Below are 18,382 nucleotides of genomic sequence, written 5' to 3'. Positions count from 1 at the left end.
TTGGAAGTGATAAAAACAATATTGTAGTGCTCACCCATATACAGATATCGGACCAATCATATGATCGTTGTCAGTGGGAACCAGGAATTTACGCCATATTCAGCAAGACCTGCTAAATAATAATAATTGGACACACATCTCACAAAAGCAACAGAAACCTACAACTAGCACAAGCCTGCTGAGAGCATGAATCCACATAATCCCTTTAAACGCTGGGAAACTCTGATGACTATAATGAACACCAACATCCTGGTGCGTCCCATGTGGAAAAGCACAAATTTCTGTTAATTCGTAAAAAATGTACGATCCAAAATACATGAGAGACAGGCAGAAAGTTGCCTCATAATGTTTGCAACATCTTATTATTTCCAACTTCAAGCGTCAGTTGATGCTACAAGGGATTTGGTCAATTTAATTAAATGCATTTCCCCTGCATGACAATCTAACTAAATAACACACACGGGACAAAAGGATGACACACAGCCAATGAAATCATGTCTTTTAAAAGGATAAAAATGTTGAAACAAATACAGATGTGGGGGATGACATACAACAATCCATGAGAAATTGAAGCGATGATGTGGCAACTAAGTAGTACGAGCCTAAGTCTGCTTCTCCTCACTTTAATTCGGAGTCAGAGACAATTTGAGGACAGCTGCCAAGTAATTGGGATAATGAAAGCTGTATGCTCGAACAGGAAGTGAGCAGACCATAGAAAGAGTTTGTGTCCAGGATCCCAAAACCACCGCCCAGCCGGGGTCTCATCCCCTCTGAGCACTCTGGGAGGGGAGTGATGTCACCCTGACTGCACACACACACACACACACACACACACACACGCACCGAGACAGACAAACACACTCACGGACTCACAGTACATCACCGCTCTGTCTCGCTAAAGTAAATTCCAGTGTCACACCCGACATCCCGAATCACTATCATTTACATTCCTCTTGAGCACAAGGAGGTGAGCGGCGAGTGGGAGGATCCAGAGTGAGCAGCTGGTGGGCTGTGATGGAAAGGCTGAGAGAAGCGGCAGGAAGATAAGACGAGGGAGAAGAAAAGACAGGAGACAGGGAGGAAGACGTGAAAGGGAAGAGACAGAAACAAAGAGAGGAAGAAACACTTGTTATAAACCATGTAAAGGAAGTTGTTATAATGGGCTGTGGTTGCTGAAGGGTCACCAGTCAGTGAAGGTTACTGGAAAGCGTCAGTAGTATCTTCATCTTTCTGAATTCTGACTATTAAAACAACATTTTTCTTTCAAAGCCAGTTATTTCTTAATAATTGACACCAGGTTCTTTCAGTGACGATGTTCCTGTAACTTTACGAGACCAACAACGCAACAGTTACAGTCACTTCAAGCAATGATTGGCCAAATATGGAACTTCTCTCCCGAGCTCTCTTTGCCTCCACTACTTCTTTTGTATACAACACTTGTTCCGCCATCACCATAGTTCATTTTGAGTTCGTTCTGATTAAAAATTCAAGGTGTGTAGCCATGCAAGGCCTACCTGTCGCTGTCTTTTTACTGTTCCAGTATTTGTCAAGAGTTGACAAAAACTTGTATGTCTTTAGGGTATTGAGTCTCAAGTATCGTTAGCCAAGTCTCATAGCTGTTGAGTCTCAAGTCCAACTTTTGTGACCTAAATCTGACTCCAGTCCAAGTCTCAAGTCTGCAGCTCTGGCAAGCAGATTGACTGGTTCAACTGATTAAAGAATAATTAATCATATTGTATGTAAGGCACGGTTATATTCAGGTTTTTAGCGACAAAATTTCCATCATACAGTGTGTAAATCACTTACAGTAACTTCTTATTTGCTGTAATCTGATAACATTTTCCAATTAAATGTAACAGATCACCTGTCATTGCTTCCTAATCGCTCTAATCCCCTCACATGTGAGCCATTATTTCTGAGAAATGATGTGTGTCATCTGAGTTCTTGCTCCTCTTTGGAAGCCAAAGCGTTATGAGAGGGTTCAGATAAATGACGAATGAGGACATCTGGTGAGTTTCATCAGGGGTGTGTCATAGTACAGTGGGAGACTGTGGAGACAGAGACAGACAGATGACAGAGATCATTTTAGAAACATGAAGAGTGACTGACAAAACAGAATATGGGCACGTCATAAACTGACTATATATATACTATATTCTATATTCTCTGTAGATAGAGGAGAGAAGAGTGTTGCCATGTTGGATTTTTTTTTTTAAAAGGGACGAAATACCAACACTAAACCCAATGATGGTGTAAAAAACCAAAAGTATTAGGAATCACTTTTATGAGCCAACTCAAGGCTAGAACAAGTTCCCTCTGAGCCAGTTAAACACCTTACATAGGCACAAAGTCGTACTCAAATGTAAAATCTCTCTCAAACAGCATCATGACGCCTTGCTACCAAATACCAAAACTATGTTTTAGTACTCTGCTCTGGTTCCCTGTTTTGGTAAAACTTGCCTCCATCTTTCCTCGTCTCCTCTGACTCCAACTGATCCTCCTCTTTGACAATCAGCCTTTGGAAATGTCTCTTACAGTCACTCTGTCCAGTGTTAAAATGGCGACGTGATTGACACCCCGTTATCAGTGTAGCGAATTTCGCAGACGACAGGGCTTTTTGGATTTTTTTCCATTAATGCAGTTGTGAAAGGATGACCAGATTAGGAAACACATTTCCTGTGTTTAAAAATGCCAGGCAATGTTTGTAGATAAGTCAGAGAATGAGTAAATGAGAGTGATATCTGTGTAGGAGTCGGATACACAGCAATGACTGCAGACTTCAGGATTCTCTCTGTTTCTTCTGTTGTATGCGTCCTCATATACCACAGATGTTTGTTTGTCCTGATAACAAAGTGTGTGTCGGAAAGAGTTAAGTGGTTAAGCTGAAAGCTACTTGCTGCAGTTTTACACACACAAAAATTTCAAGTATACTGAAAAACATGCATTTTCTTTAAAACTCAATTGGCTGGTGGTGACACTGCAGTTTTTTTTTTCTAGGGCTGAACCTGCATTTAGATATGTACGCTCCCTTCTTAAACACAGTCTCAGCACCAAAAGCTTTGAAGTGCGGTTATCTCCAACTGTGTAAATACAACCTTTGTTTTGGAGCAGGCTGAAGGGCTGATTAATACAGAGGTGAGGCTGGGATGTGGATGTTGCCCCTGGGAAGGCAAACATTAAGAGATTAGCCAGGTAGTGGTTGCACTGCTTCCGCCTTCTTATTAATTGCTCAGCGGCGAAAAACAAGTCATCCGTGTGGAAGGTGGAGTCTGTGAGATAGATGTGAAAATGCAGCTTTTATAGCTCGATATGTTAGATTTACAAGTGGATACGCGAGCAGACAGGTGTGTGTGTGTGTGTGTGTGTGTGGAGGGGGATGGGGGGGGGGCAGGAATGGAACGTTTCAGGCTTTATGACTTGACAATTTGAGAAAACTCAGCTCCTTGAAATCTGATAGAAAGCCGCTCTTGTCCGCCTCCATGGAGTGTTTTGAGATCAATGCTAATCCATCAGGAAACCATCAAAGAGTCTCTAGAGGGAGATCCACCCTGCTCACCTGACAGCTGGATAGATTAGTGTGTGTGTGTGTGTGTGCGTGTGTGTGTGTGTATCACTTCCCTCTTCCTGTGCATTTGCTGCCAAGTTAAAATATCCATCTTCTTGTTGTGCAGCTATTGTCATTGTTTGAGCGGGGTGTGAAGCTCCAAGAATCATCACTATGTACTTTAGGAAGTTTAAGGCTCTGGCTCTCTAATTGCTTTGATAAATGCTGCAGGACACGTACTTCTCTGGGAGGTGTTAACATGCCAATGAAAACACCACAGCAAAGTCTAAATCAGATCCAACATTTAGGTTTTTTTCTCTCTAAGAAATTATGTTTTGTACAAAATGCAAAAACTACCAGCAGCTGAGACTGACAGATGAACAACAGGGAGTGAAAGAAGTGTCTCACATGTGGTCATTTTGCTGCTCATTTCCATTTTCATGCTATTCAGAAGCTTCAGCTCTGAAAATCTCCTTCACCACACGTGACAGCCTTTGTGTTTGCAGTCTATGATCCTTTCTGTAAAGCCAGCCGGTGCCAAGTTCTTGCCATACTGCACATGTAATGGCTGGCGGTTGATGTGTGGCCCCGAGGCTTTGAAAAAGCACCACGCCTGTGCAAACAGCACTCGGAACATCCTCCTTAAGTGTTTGCGATTTACATCAAAGTCCGAAGTGTTTGAGGGGTAATGATTATCAGCTGTACCAATTGAGGGCAGCAGACACACGCCTGCCCTGCACACACACACACACACACGCACGCACGCACACACACACAGAAGAAACAAGAAAACATCTTTCTTAATTTCTCACTACAAGTGTGATCCTTTGTTAGGCAATGGCTATTGTTAGTCTGCAAATTACAGCCTGTCTGCCTGGCCCAGCCCTCCAATCTGAAGCTGCATGATTGATTCTTGCCTACTGCTCTGTATGGTGACGTGTTTCATTCGTTATGCAGCTGGGTATAGGGAACTATTTGTTCCTATCGCTGGAGTTGGAGGAAAAACGACAAGATTATTCCTTCAAGAAGTAAGAAAAATTGGCTTCCATGCACCTCTACCACCCCAAAAATGTTTGTCTCAATTATTCAACCCATGCAGAACTATAAGGTTTGTACTCATATTCTTTATAAAGGGAATAGAGGAGATTTTACAGACATTGTCATTGTTTTGTCATAGTTAAAACAGGTCTTTTATCAATTTTATTGCACCAGAAATGGGGAATCTTAAACTTTTAACATTTAAAGTATTGACTGCATGTGTTGTAAATTGTTGATTTTTCTATCACATAAAAAATGTTTAACCCTTCAGTTCAAAAGAAAAAAGGACACAAGTAAGACAGATAAACAATAAAGTGCACAAAAGTGCAGTACTGTATGGGTTTCTTGAGGTTGCGCACGCTGTGAAATCCTGGTTATGTAACAGTGAAAGTGAATTATGGAGACAGGTACAGACACTCAGACTCAACAGACTAAATCTTGTAATATAAATGGGGCCGAGGGGTGAATAAATACATATTTAAACAAATCCAATATGTAATACAAGAGCAATTAAATATCTTCTTAGCATTACTATCAAACCTTATTGAGGGAAAATTGAAGGAAACTTCCGAGAGTGAAGAAAAATAACCCAATAAAATCCAATTTTTTTTTCTTGGTATGAGGGCAGTAGACATGCTTTTAGCCCTAGAAACCTCCCTGAAGCACATAGAAATACAAACACAGTCTGTGCCACAAATAGACATTCTTCTGCAAAATTTTTTGGTGCCAGTTTGTAAGGGTGGCATAGACTAAAATAACTAAAGATAGCAAAAGCATGAAAACGAGATGAAATCATAAAGACAGCGCAATAAAGAAAAAGAGAACACAGTTTAAATACGAATCACGCCCACCTCTAACAGGCAATTACAACTATTTGGATGTGTACAACATGTCATCACAACAATGAACCAAAGGTCTCCAGCCAGAGAATGGCCATAAAAAACAATTTTGGCCATAAAAGGCCAGCAAACGTCCACATGAGAGTTTTTAGCCTGGCAATCAAAATCACGTTCCACTTTAACGGCGGAGCCCATGCTGAGGCCCAGGCTGAGATCAGAAACAAGAAACAGACAGAAAAAAAAAAAAGAGGTGGAGAAAGACTGTGAGGGAGAAAGAAGCTAAAAGAGAGAGGGAGGGGGGGGCACGGAATAAAAGAAAAACAAACAGAACGAGGAACGTGGAGACAAAGTCATGGGTGGATTAAAGAGCGAAAGAATTCCAGTGAGAGATAGAGATAGACTGAGAGAGGGGAAAGAGGGAAGGACACATATGGATTTGATTACAAGCCGATGATGTCATGTATGTATGTCAGGTAATCAGCCTCTGGGCTCTGCGTATCGCACAAGCATGTGTGTGTCAGACAGCGCTGAGCGTACAGGGCAAGACCGGGCCTCGCCTGTGACGGCTGCAGAGCGGCACTTTGTCTGATATGCAACAAGAAATCACAGCGAACGTGAAATCGCAGTCAGCGGAGAAGGTGACTGTGTGCGCCTTTGTCTCAGACGGTTGATCAGATAATTAACTCACACATATAGCTACAGGGTGATAGGAAAAAGACAGACACTGCTACACAGGTATGAAACCTTTGTGGGGTCTGCTAGAACTCCACTTTCCATCTGGTTTGGACATTAATGGTTTATCAGAGTCATGCTAGATATCAGTTATCAGCCAGCTGACACACACATACACACACAAATGTGCACCTACAACACTTCAGAGCGCTACAATACATACGACAGCTGTACTTTTTGTCACATTTGGCGGGACTGTGGCAGTAACAGAAATCAGGGATATCCCATATCATGCGTTCACTCACATAACCCTACAAGTAGAAGACAAGGGTTTTTGAAGTTTGAGCGCTCAGACCTGTTGCATTGGCGAGTTGATACAGGTGGAGACAAGAAGCTGAAATGTAATCCAGTCAAATATAAGTCCAGTTTGGATAATATATCCATAAGGTTTAAGGCTTATTAGGTGCCAAAACACAACACAGAGGTTTATGATACTATGAGAAAGGATTTTACAACTCTGGAAAGTTATCACGGCAACTTTATCCCCCCCTTTTTTTTTTAAAAGATCACAGGTGTGCTTGCATGTATTTGATTAGCCAGTACGGGAGCTTGTCGGAGGCTGTTGCATTATATTGAGACAGGTTGAACTTTGTAGTCAACTGCATTTTTGGCCAAGATGTACGAGTAGGCGGCATTTCATCCAATTAAATCTAAGTCAAAGTTGGTCTATGACGGGTTTCTCCAATCATAAATCGCCTGTTGCTTCACATCCATTCATTCTTCCAAGTAGCTCATGGTTTGTCATTTGGACACTTGGACTTTCCAGAGAATGCCGGTTCAGAAGAACAAGGAAGCATGTTGAACTGCTGGGAGACCGTGCCTCGGGATTTAACGACTGCCTTGCAGAACCGCACACGTTGATCATCCAAACCAAATCCCAAACCTCTACATTCTTCTGCATATTGTCAGCGCTGTAGTCATCCCACCGAGGTTACATATTACATCTTCATCTCCCCACTATTTGTCATTTGGCAGAGGCTTGTCACAGCAAACATGTTTGTGTGGCCTGCTCTTGTGTTTGATCCCCGACATCTGTTTCAAGTGTACAGTACTAAAGGGCCCCAAATTTGTCCAGATCTAGAAATAGAATCTAATTTTGGATGACCGAATTGTTTGTTCCAAGAACAAACTGTTTGTTGCAGGGAAATGGGAAAGAACACAAAACTAAAATACATCATAGTTTAAACCTCAGTGGGCAGTTGCTGGACCCGATGACACTGGAGCCGTAGATTGTGAAATATTACATTTTAAATTGCCTGAAGTCAACCCTTTTATACCTAAGCGTGCACTACAGCTCCCCAATTCCCATGGCCTTGTGGCAAAGCATTTCATTTCAATGCTACTTTAAAGACTCTTAAGTGCTTCAGGAAAAAAAAAAAAAAAATCTCTCCCAGCAATCGAGCTGTCATACTTTCAAGTGGACACAGGAATGGGTTTCTTTGAGGAGTGAGAGTGAGCTGAGGGTTCGGTCTCAGCGGGGAGTTCAACCTCGTCATTTCGGCTGTACTCCCAACTCCTCTAGCCTCTGATCCCACGGCCTTTAGCTGTCATCAACACATTTGACACAATTACCATACAGTACCCCCCCAAAAAAGCTCTACAGCATCACCCTGCTCAGTGTGTTGAATAATAAGTTTAAGTTTTGCTGTATTCTCCAAACAAAAGTAAATTTGGTGTGTTTGCACAGGCATAATTGAGAGTTCCTGATCAAAAAGACATGTTATCTTTGGCTCGTATTTGCGTTGTGCGCGCAGGCCGTCCGTCCAGACTCTTTCACACAGCTTCATTCATTGTCCTCCAAAAACCGTCTCCTCCAATTGGTTGAGATGCCGTGATTAATTGCAATTTTTTTTAACGTAAGACGTCGAGCCACATGTTTTCGGTTTCCTTCTTTTTAGGAATTTGCAAGTCGTGTCTGGCTCCCGCCGCGACTCACGAAAGCTGCTCCGTCTGCCATTAAACCAACAGACTACGAGTGTGTATGCTGACGTTTGCTCGCAGTGTTGCACTTGTCAGCAGTTTGAGAACACACCCAATTAAATTTTGCTCGGAGTACACTGTTGGCTAAAGGCGGAAGATTTCTGTTCCACATTTCTGGATTTAAACTTGTCCTTAGATTGTTGAAGGCGGTTAGTAGATGTTTGTGGATTTAAAACTGACTCATCTATTATATGCCAGCTTTTTCCCCCCGTCTTTATTGAAACTTTGACATGTAACTTCATAATTCAGAGCAGAAAATTAATGATAAAACAGGTTGGATGAAGTTCACTTAATGTGGGTTTAACCTGCGTCACTGCATTGGTCAAAGCAGTACGACATGGTTACATTTTTACATAATAATACTGACTAGTGCAGCTTAAAAATTAATCTAGCAAGTCTCTGTTTCCCTCAGTTTGGTTGGCAGAGCTCGTAACGTTTAGTAACAGTGACCTCAGCCATTGTGAAGCCATGACATATTTTATTTAGCGGGCAGGAGACAGGAAGAGTCTTGCCCTTGTTATTTGCTCACACTGCTCACTTAGAGCTGCAATGTACTGCCTGAAAGCATGTAATGACAGATTATACCAACAAACTGATACGTATATATGTCTAATCTGCTGTCTTATTGCATGTCATTGCATTGTCCCTTCAAACCAAACAGAGGTCCTGTTGTTTCTTGCACCATGTTTGTCAGGAAGTATCTGTGTCACTACTTCACTTGCCAATATGTTCGTGCACCACGAAGTGTCACCAGTCCCATTGTTTGAGTAAACAGAGCACATTTTTCCTCAGGACAATAGAGACACTGACAGCTAAGCTATAACCTCCCTGAAAAATCTCTATTAAATTTGCACCCATCATATGACAAAAGGTGACACACAATGCTAAGACTTTTTAAGAGATGGATGATTTAGTCAGCAGCTATGGTCTGAACAATGTATGAGCAAGGTGAGGGAAATCTGATAATGAAAATAAAGACTAGAAGTGAACAATGTGCCACTGATAACAAGAGTTGTTGGCCGGCTTAAGCTATGATTACGCTGCTGCATGAAAATCCATTAATTTGTTTGCAGAGCCATTAGTTTAAAGACGCTTTTACACCATAGGTAAGGTGTTTAATTACCTTACCTTTGCGTCATATTATTCTCACAATGTTGGCTGCACGATAATGTATACTGGTGGTGGAGTATAACTTGGCACATTTACCCAATACTGTACTTAAGTAATGAGTTAACTGGCTGATTTAGATTTTATACATTTAAAAAAATGTGTTAATTTTAAACAATATGATGCATTGTAATGTTACAGATTGGACAATAGCTGTATCACAACTTTTGACAATGAATATATTTTTTGTAATAATGCTTCTGTAGTTTTACCTCAGTAAAATTCTGAATACAGGGCTTTACATTCATTTTATTTAATGCAAATCTGAATTCTTCTACCACCTGTGTGTACTTAGGTAATATACTAAATTTTATTGAAAAGAATTTATGGTATAAAAAGGGTCTGAAGGGGCACAAGTGCAAGAACAAATACATTGAAATTTTGAGATTTATGAGTTTATCTCCTACCTTGACATCTTACATTCTTTCACTGCCCAAATATATCAGAGACAAAATGTTTTCACTTTGTGTTTCCAAGCATGTTAGCAGTGTTAGCATTCCTCACTAAGACTAAGCTACCGGCTGGCTAGCAGCTAAAAACACTCCTATGATTTCAGTCAGGACTAACAAACCATTTCAGTGAAACTGTCAACATGTCAGGGGATCTCTTGTGCGGTGTGAATATATAATTCACATGTCAGAGATATTTGTTACATGTCTTGTCTTGTTCTGTAGTTTTGGTCTCAATTACAAATCTTCATCCAAGTATTTCTTATTAACCTTGCGAACAGGCAAACTGATTCTTTTTTCCTCCCTCTTCGGTTGAATATATGACTTAAGTTGACAAGAACCAGAAGGAAATACTGTAACTCGAACTCCTTGTCTCTCTTCACCTACTGCCCTGCCTGCGGAGCAGTGACAGACCAGGCAGATATTTCACACATTACATACGTCAAGAAAAAACCTTTCCCCTCTTCTCCGCCACATCCTTTAGTTAAACAGTCACTTTAGGAGACTCGCTCAAACACTCAGACATGTACACACACACACACACATGCACACACCAGAGAGTTACACTTACGAGCAAGCACACCCCCTTCTTGCGAGCCTCTGCAATGCAAAGCTCCATATAAGGACATGCTGATGATGTAATGGTCCATAGGCAGGGAGCACATCCCTTATTGTTTGGTCTGACTGCAGGAATGCCCACATTACAGCTACTAAGAGAGTGAGACACACACACAGAGGAACAGTTGAGGGTCGGGTGTTGTACGGCAAGATAATGAGCTTATGGCAGTGAAGCAGGGAAAGCCTTTGGCACAGGTAGGCACACTGAACATTGTTACAAAACTCTGGATTTGGGGAGATAAACTTGTCGATCTTTTTATTGGCTTGGGGACGTACAGATGTTCAGGATAGCATCATTTTATGCTCAACAGTCTGTAAACCTCAAGTTTCATTGCATGTTTTGTAAGGCTAAATAAATCTCTTTGGTTTTAGAGTTATTACATTCTTGTGTAGTTACTGTGAGTTACCTCTGAAAAGTTTTAGGATCACATCTTTTAAAGAAAGTAGTTAATGAAACTCTGTAAAGTGTTTTTTCTAAGTCAGTAAAAGACAGAATTTTTTTAAGCACTTCTTGGTATTTAAAGTCTGACATGAGTTCAAGTTTTAAAGTATTTTTTAGATGTATCAAACTATATATATATACCACTAAGGGAACTTCTGAAATGCCTCTAAGCAATGGATTAGATTATATCAGTTTAATTCTATGTGTAATTAAATTTTACCTACTCATACTGTAAAGTATGAGTAGGTAATACATACTTTACAGTATAGGTCATACTGTAAAGTATGAGTAGGTAAAATGCTAAATTTAGTTGTGATTTTAACAATCCTGAGGAGTCGCACTCAGTAGTCTGTCAAAGATTAAATGAAACAGCGATGATGTGTGAATCTTAGTCTCATAGGAGAGAGCTGTTAAGCATGTCACAAGTAATAGCTGTTCAAATTTACTGTTCAGGAATATGTCAATTTGAAGAAAAACTGACAAGTTTCACACAAATTAATTCATGTTTAGTAGAGTTAAAACAGTGTAACAATACATTATGGCAGATTACACATATTCTCTAATGCTGTAACTTAAATATATACTCTTTGTACATCCCTCAATTTATTAGCATATAACTAAAGACATAATTGGTATTTTGAAGAGTTAAGTACTTTTAATGGCTCTTCATTGTCAAATGAATTCACTGCGTTTCTCCTCTGATAGACTGTGGTTCAAAAGAACAATTAATTTCAAAATGAAATATGAGAAGAATGAACTCTGGTTTTATATAATTACTACAAGCATGGAAGTGTATGATATTAATTTATTCTGAGTCATTTCATGAACTGTATTGCATACGACAGAGGATATGTTTTAATTAAAATTATCTGTGGAGTTGTAATACTGAATGTTTAATTTCAGGTAGCGACATTTCCATAATTTATATTCAACATTTTGGAAAATAATCTTCTTTTTTTGGTTGGAAAATGACCTAATTTTAGGACATCTAGGTCTCTTTTAGTAGCGCACCCCTCCATTACCCATATTACCACTACCCAGAAGTCAATAAATATCAGTCCTTACATATTTTACACATGTTGATTGCACTCTTGGGGCATATCACTTAGCCTGTGTGGACTTTAAATACAGTCCACGGACTGCATCAATCAGCATCCCCCCTTCAAGCTGTGTCACACATGAGGGCATTCGGCCCACCATCCACAAGCTTCTCCTACAGCGGAGGTGGCCATGTGTGCATGCACAGGATAAATTGGTCTCTACATACATGACCTAATCACTTGTGGTTAGGAAATGGCACAGCAGCCCTGACATATGGAACGTGTAACACAGCTATAAGCAGCGGGTGAGCCACAGTTTCCAGCTTCAGGAGCCACGTAAAGAGAGGGAAGCCCTCTGTAAAGCTGGTGTGGCGAGTTGTGACTCAATGTAGGCTTGGCTGACCTCTCCCAACAGGATGTTTCTTTTTCTTTTTAAATGGTATTTCTACTATGTTAGCTTACAGTTGAGGGAGAAATTATATTTGCAACAACCCAGAAACAATCCTGTAGAGTCGAGGTATCCACTTCACCCTAAATCCACCAAATCACACGGGTGCAACCCATTTTTCCATGACACATTAATGACCCGCGGCGGTGGTCATGCATCCGTTTTTTTTTGGGGGGGGGGGGGGGGGGGGGGGACCAGTCTAGAATTGGTGCCTGTTGCAGAGGGTTGTATAGGCTGCTTTGTGGGTGGTAAGGTCCCTTGTAATGTTGATAGCCATGAAACTGTTATGTCACCAGCTTTATGTGCAGGGCTTTACAATTTATTCCTCCAAAATAATGTTCTTTCAAGCTGTACGGATCTCTGCATAAAAGCATAAAACATGACGGGGATGGAAATGTGGACAAATGCTAGATAGATCAGCCATGATATTTATGTGTTTCCTGAACACATATGGAAACTGCCTTTACTGACTTGTATTAAATAGCGAAGGCTGGTCTGTTGAGCTACTACCACTCCTTAAAATGTGGTTGGTCTCAAACATTAATCAAGGGTCAACTGCAGGATGATATTTTTTTTTTACCAAAAGATCACTTCTTCCTTAGTGCACCCACACTATATAGCAGACAGACTGGTGAGTTTGCCCCAGATTACATCAAACACCAAAAATAGTCTCAGGTGTTGCTCTGTTTGCTGAATACACTCATTTATGTGAGTGTGCTTAATGAGGAACAACTTGATCTAGACCAACATCTCAACATGTACCACAAAGTACATGGGAAATACAGCATCATAGTCCCCTAAAGGGCTAGAAGTGACATGCTTTTAATAATGTGAAATGCCCTTAGATGCCAGAAAACATGATTAACATCCAGTCCAGGGTTTAGAAGTACTTTGAAATGGAGTAATAGGCAGAGTTTCCAGTCCTACAAGGGAACAAAGTACATTTCTCTTTCTATTTTGGCTGATGACATCACCAGAGAAAAAGTAGGGACGGAGATAAGAGATTGAATAAACAGTGATTAGAGGCGACAGAGTAGTTTGCAAATGTACGTGTCTGTCTGTTGTATAAGAGTCCCACTTAGCAACGCAATCCACTTATAGAAAATGGAATTTTTCAACACATGCATCTTTCTAGATAAGGTAGACATATTGCCTTGCACAACACTGTTATCCAGAGTCCTTGAAAAATGCAAAAAAAAAAAAGATGATTAAAATATTTTACCAACATTTTTGCAGCCAGTATATAACAAGGGCAAGCCTTGAGTCAACAAAGCTTAGAGAGAAAAAAAAGTCTACACATCTGGGATACTCGCTGATCTTAAAATAAAAATGGAGCTAAAGTTAGAGTGAGTTATGTTTTTGAAAACAAACAAAAAAAAAAAAAGTAAAATGCTTTAACAGCAGCACTTCAACAAAAAACATGTTTACATTAGGTCACACTTGATGAATTCATAATTATTACACATATCCTTATAACACTTATTGAGGGTTTTTTGGTCTGGATCTAATTGCCACACATGGATGCAGTTACATGTGTCCCCCTTACTTGCTCCCACCCTTTAGCAGCTACTGAAGAAAGAAATGACACATGCACTCTACTGCTGAGAAGTGACCCGCCCTACCAAACTTACATCATGGCCAACAACCGAAGTGTACATGTGGAATTAGTGATCCCTGAGAGTGTGCGTTTGTGTGTGTGGGGGGATTTCTGTATAAACTCTGTGGGACTGTAATTGCCTTTGGAAGCAGGGGGAATTCCTTTAAATGTATAAGAAAAAAAAAACAGGGAGGGTAGGTGGTGGTTTTGGTAAAAGGGGAGGAGGGCTGGTAGTAGAGGAACCCCTTAATTAAAGGATTGTTCCATGCCAGTGGGCCATCTGTGTGGAAATGCCTGGCAGCTGCGCACACAGCAGTCATAACATCCCTTCCCCTGGGGCTGTATAGGCACTTTGGCTTGGTGATGTGTGCATGTGCCAGACGCAATGACCCCAGCTATACACTGTACTTAAAGCACCGTAACTGCATCCAATGGCACATGTGTAATATACCTAGACATCATTTGAGTAATTTGAACACCATCTGGGTTTTATATACATCGAAATATAAGATAGAAATAGCTGTGGAAATATAAATATTACCTGTTCTCCACTGTTGAATAGTTTTTTTTTTTGTAGCACGTGTTTGATTTTTGTAGTCTACAAGTGGATTTCTATATTAAATGATGAAAAAAACCAGCTAAGTGCTCCTCATGTGAAGGGAATTGTAGCTTAGTCTTAAATTAATACGCTCATTTTGTTTTTCCTGACTTGATTTCAAACTCCTTGTGTGTTTTACTTTCCAGTCTTATCTGTGCACAAGGGCTTGCCCTTCATTTATCCTTTGACTTGTGCAACGTTGTGACCGGTTCCTCTCTTAGTCAAGCATTTGTTGAGCAATCTGTGAGCATACTAAGCACTTGACTACATAGTTTATGTTGGATACATGTTTGATGAAAGAGAAAGAGAAGAAACTGTAGCACATTGCCATAAAACTACAATAACGTCATCAAAATGATCCTGGTCATAAAAATGATCCTGGTTATAAAAATCTGGTGTATTTAGCTTGCAGTACGTCTCACCTTGTCTGGTAGTGTATCATATTCAGAGGTCAACATTTGGCATTCTAGCATGTGTGTCAGTCTTTTCCCCTAATTTCCCAGAGGGCAGAATAGCTCATATGGTACACCCTCAAACATGATGGAAACTTTGAAATTCACCGATTGTTAAACTCAAGGCCCAGTATTTACAGCAGTAACTCAGGTTTCCAAACCATATGAGAATTAGCTGGCAACAAGGGAACAAAAAAAATGAACCACAGGTATTTCAGATTACCAACATGAGAGAGTTAAAGTAATGCTTTTTATGATGTGTTAAATTTTCCATGACATAAAACCTTTAGTCCTCCTCAGAAATGCAGGGAAAATAACAGTGTTTATGATGTGTCAGTGATTGGGAAGTGGGCCCAATGGGTAATGACAGTGGGGGGGAGTGGGGTAGAGTTTCTGACATTTTAAGTTTCACAATGATTTAAATGTGTTGCTCTGAAATTCACTGAAATGCTAATTGAAAAACCAACTAAAGTTTTCTCTGTTTTTGTGCACTTTCTTCTTGCAAACAACTAATTCTGAGTGTCATGTTTGTTTTGTTTTTTGTTTTTTTTTCAGGTTGAAGCTGTTAATTGATCAGGAAAAGGCTTACCAAGAACGAAAGGAGGAAGAGAACAACAAAAAGGTCACAAGTCTGAAGGAGGAGCTGACAAAACTCAAGTCATTTGCGTTGATGGTTGTGGATGAACAGCAGCGTCTCACTGAACAGCTGAATCAACAAACAGCTAAGGTCCAAGAACTGAGTGCCAGTGCTTCACAAGCCCAAGAGGAGCTGATCTCAGCTAATGCCCGTCTGCAGGAAGAGGAGCAAAAGGTCATTCGCTTGGAGGCTGAGCGGCGCGACCAAGCCAGTCGACACCATCAGGAGCAAGAGGCCATGACTGCCAAATTGACCAGCGAGGATGCCCAAAGCAGGCAGCTGCGCCAGAAACTGTCAACTCTCAGCAGGCAGCTCGATGAGCTGGAGGAGACCAACAAGACCCTGCGCAGAGCTGAGGAGGAACTGCAGGAGCTGAGGGACAAAATTAGTCGCGGTGAGTGTGGAAACTCTAGCCTCATGTCTGAGCTTGAAGAGTTACGGAAAAGGGTACTTGAAATGGAGGGAAAGGATGAAGAGTTGATCAGGATGGAGGACCACTGCAGGGACCTCAACAAGAAACTGGAAAAAGAGGCTAACCAGAGTCGGAGCTTGAAGGCTGAAGTCGATAAACTGAACCACAGAATTATGGACTTAGAAAAACTAGAGGATGCATTTAGCAAGAGCAAACAAGAATGCAGCGCACTCAAAAGTAACCTGGAGAAGGAGAAGACAGTGTCAAAGGTTCTGTCCAGTGAGCTGGAAATCTTGAAAGTAAGGGTCAGAGAACTAGAGGCTGCTGAAAACCAGCTGGGAAAGACAGAACTGACACTGAAGGAAGATCTCACCAAGTTAAAGACACTGACAGTCATGCTGGTGGATGAAAGGAAGGCAATGGCAGAAAAGCTAAAGCAAATGGAGAACAAGGTCCAAAACAGCACTGGCAAACTTCAGGCTGAACAGGACAAAGTTACGTCAGTCACAGAGAAGCTAATTGAGGAGAGCAAGAAAGCATTGAGGTCAAAGGCTGAGCTAGAGGAGAAAATGTGCAGTGCTACAAAAGAAAGGGATGACCTGAAGGCTAAGTTGAAGGCTGAGGAGGAAAAGAGCAATGATTTGGAGTCTAAGATCAATATGATGAAGAAAAGGATGCAATCACTAGAGACAATAGAGAGAGAATACCTGAGGAGCAAAGCCAAAGAGGAGAACATCAAAACACCCATTGCCAACCGCTTCCAACAAGAGGACAACAAAGTTAAGGATTTGACACAGGAGGTTGAGCGTCTCAGGCGCAAATTAAAAGACATGAAGGTGGTAGAAGGTGACCTATTAAAAACAGAGGAGTTTGAATCACTGGAGAAAAGATTCACCAACGAGCAAGAGAAAGCTAAGACCTTGATGGAGGAGCTGGAAATATCTAGAAAAGAACTTTCTAAGTACCAGCTGGCTGAAAAGAAAGAGTTCAACCAAGAGCATGTTCTGTATAAACGCTTGAAGGAGGAAGAGGCAAAGTCTAGCCATCTGACCAGAGAGGTAGCAGCTCTGAAAGAGAAGATCCATGAATACATGGGAACAGAGGAGTCTATCTGCCGCATGAAAACTGACCACTCTACGCTGCAAAGAAAACTGACACAGCAGGAGGTCAGAAACAAAGAACTGGCCAGAGAAATGGAGACACTCACACGAGAGCTTGAGCGATATAGACGATTCAGCAAAAGTCTGCGCCCTGGCATGAATGGAAGGCGCTTCTCAGATCTGCATGTTTCCACCAAGGAAGTCCAGACAGAGCCGCTTGACCTCATGTCTCCCAACTGCAAGACAATGGCACCACTGGAACGTGCTGTGGTTAACGGGAAGCTGTACGACGAGAGCGAGTCCGAGGATAACGCAAATTACAGCAACGAGCTTCAGCTTACGAAATGCAGCCCCTCACTCATCAATAATGTAAATAACCTAAACAACAACATGAGAAGAGCGAGAGTCCCATTCCTTAAAAACAAAGAAAGCCCCCATCAGGTGAACGGTAAAGTGCAACCACGGCAGAATGGCAACCACGTGCAGTCTGGAGATGTTGTATTGACCCACAGTCCTGGTCAGCCTCTGCACATCAAAGTGACTCCTGACCACGGACACAACACAGCAACCTTAGAGATCACCAGCCCGACCACAGAAAACACCCAGTCATTCACCAGCACTGCTGTCATACCGACAAGTGGGGGTCCACCCAAACAGAGAATCACCATCATCCAGAATGCATCCATCTCCCCAACTGCAAAATCCATTTCCCCAACAACAAAATGTAAAGGTTCCCCTATATCAGACGAACCGTGTTCACCAGATAGGGCTCTATCACCTTTCACTATGGCTACATACTCCAGAGCGATGACCCCGGACTCTTGCGGCTCTGTAACACCAGAGAGAGCCATGTCACCTATACAAATTGTCTCTGTCACAACGGGCACCCCTGACCGCTCCCTATCCACGGAGCCAGTGGAGGTTGTCGGCGGGCACGCCGTCTTCCGGGTGACCCCTGAAAGGCAGAGCAGCTGGCAGGTTCAGAGGTCTAACAGCTCGGGGCCAAACGTCATCACCACAGAGGACAACAAAATCCACATTCACTTAGGGAGCCCCTTCATTCAGAGCATCAGCACTCCGACACAAACGCTGAGTCCATGCCACACGCCCGGACTCCAGGAGCAGAGGACTCAAGTGCTGGCCAATTGCAGCACTCCTACTGCCAAAGGCAACAGCAAAATCACAAGTAGCATCATGATTAAGCCCACCTCCACCCCAATCCAAAGGCCATCACAAATTACAGTAAGTAATGCCTATGACTGACCTGGTAGTCCTGCAAAACCCTCCAT

At 41.6% G+C, this 18,382-nt stretch overlaps 1 protein-coding gene across 2 annotated transcripts in view; it reads left to right on the top strand.

Moving 5' to 3' along the window:
• The window catches only part of filip1l (filamin A interacting protein 1-like), a 72,980-nt gene that overhangs the window by 47,814 nt on the left and 6,784 nt on the right, over positions 1-18,382 (top strand). Inside the window, exons 1-2 of one of the 2 annotated variants that reach the window (XM_044344613.1) lie at positions 10,436-10,562; positions 15,500-18,335. In XM_044344613.1, the coding sequence (XP_044200548.1) occupies positions 15,615-18,335 (2,721 nt within the window). In that variant the 5' untranslated portion in view covers positions 10,436-10,562; positions 15,500-15,614. Of the gene's footprint in view, positions 1-10,435; positions 10,563-15,499; positions 18,336-18,382 lie in introns of those variants that run through there. The other variant, XM_044344612.1, reaches the window with a different exon arrangement.

This window comes from Thunnus albacares, chromosome 24 (assembly GCF_914725855.1).
Source record: "Thunnus albacares chromosome 24, fThuAlb1.1, whole genome shotgun sequence".
Classification (NCBI taxonomy): Eukaryota; Metazoa; Chordata; class Actinopteri; order Scombriformes; family Scombridae; genus Thunnus; species Thunnus albacares.
The sequence above is the reverse complement of the archived record's forward strand: the minus strand, read 5'-3'. Positions and strand labels throughout refer to the sequence as shown.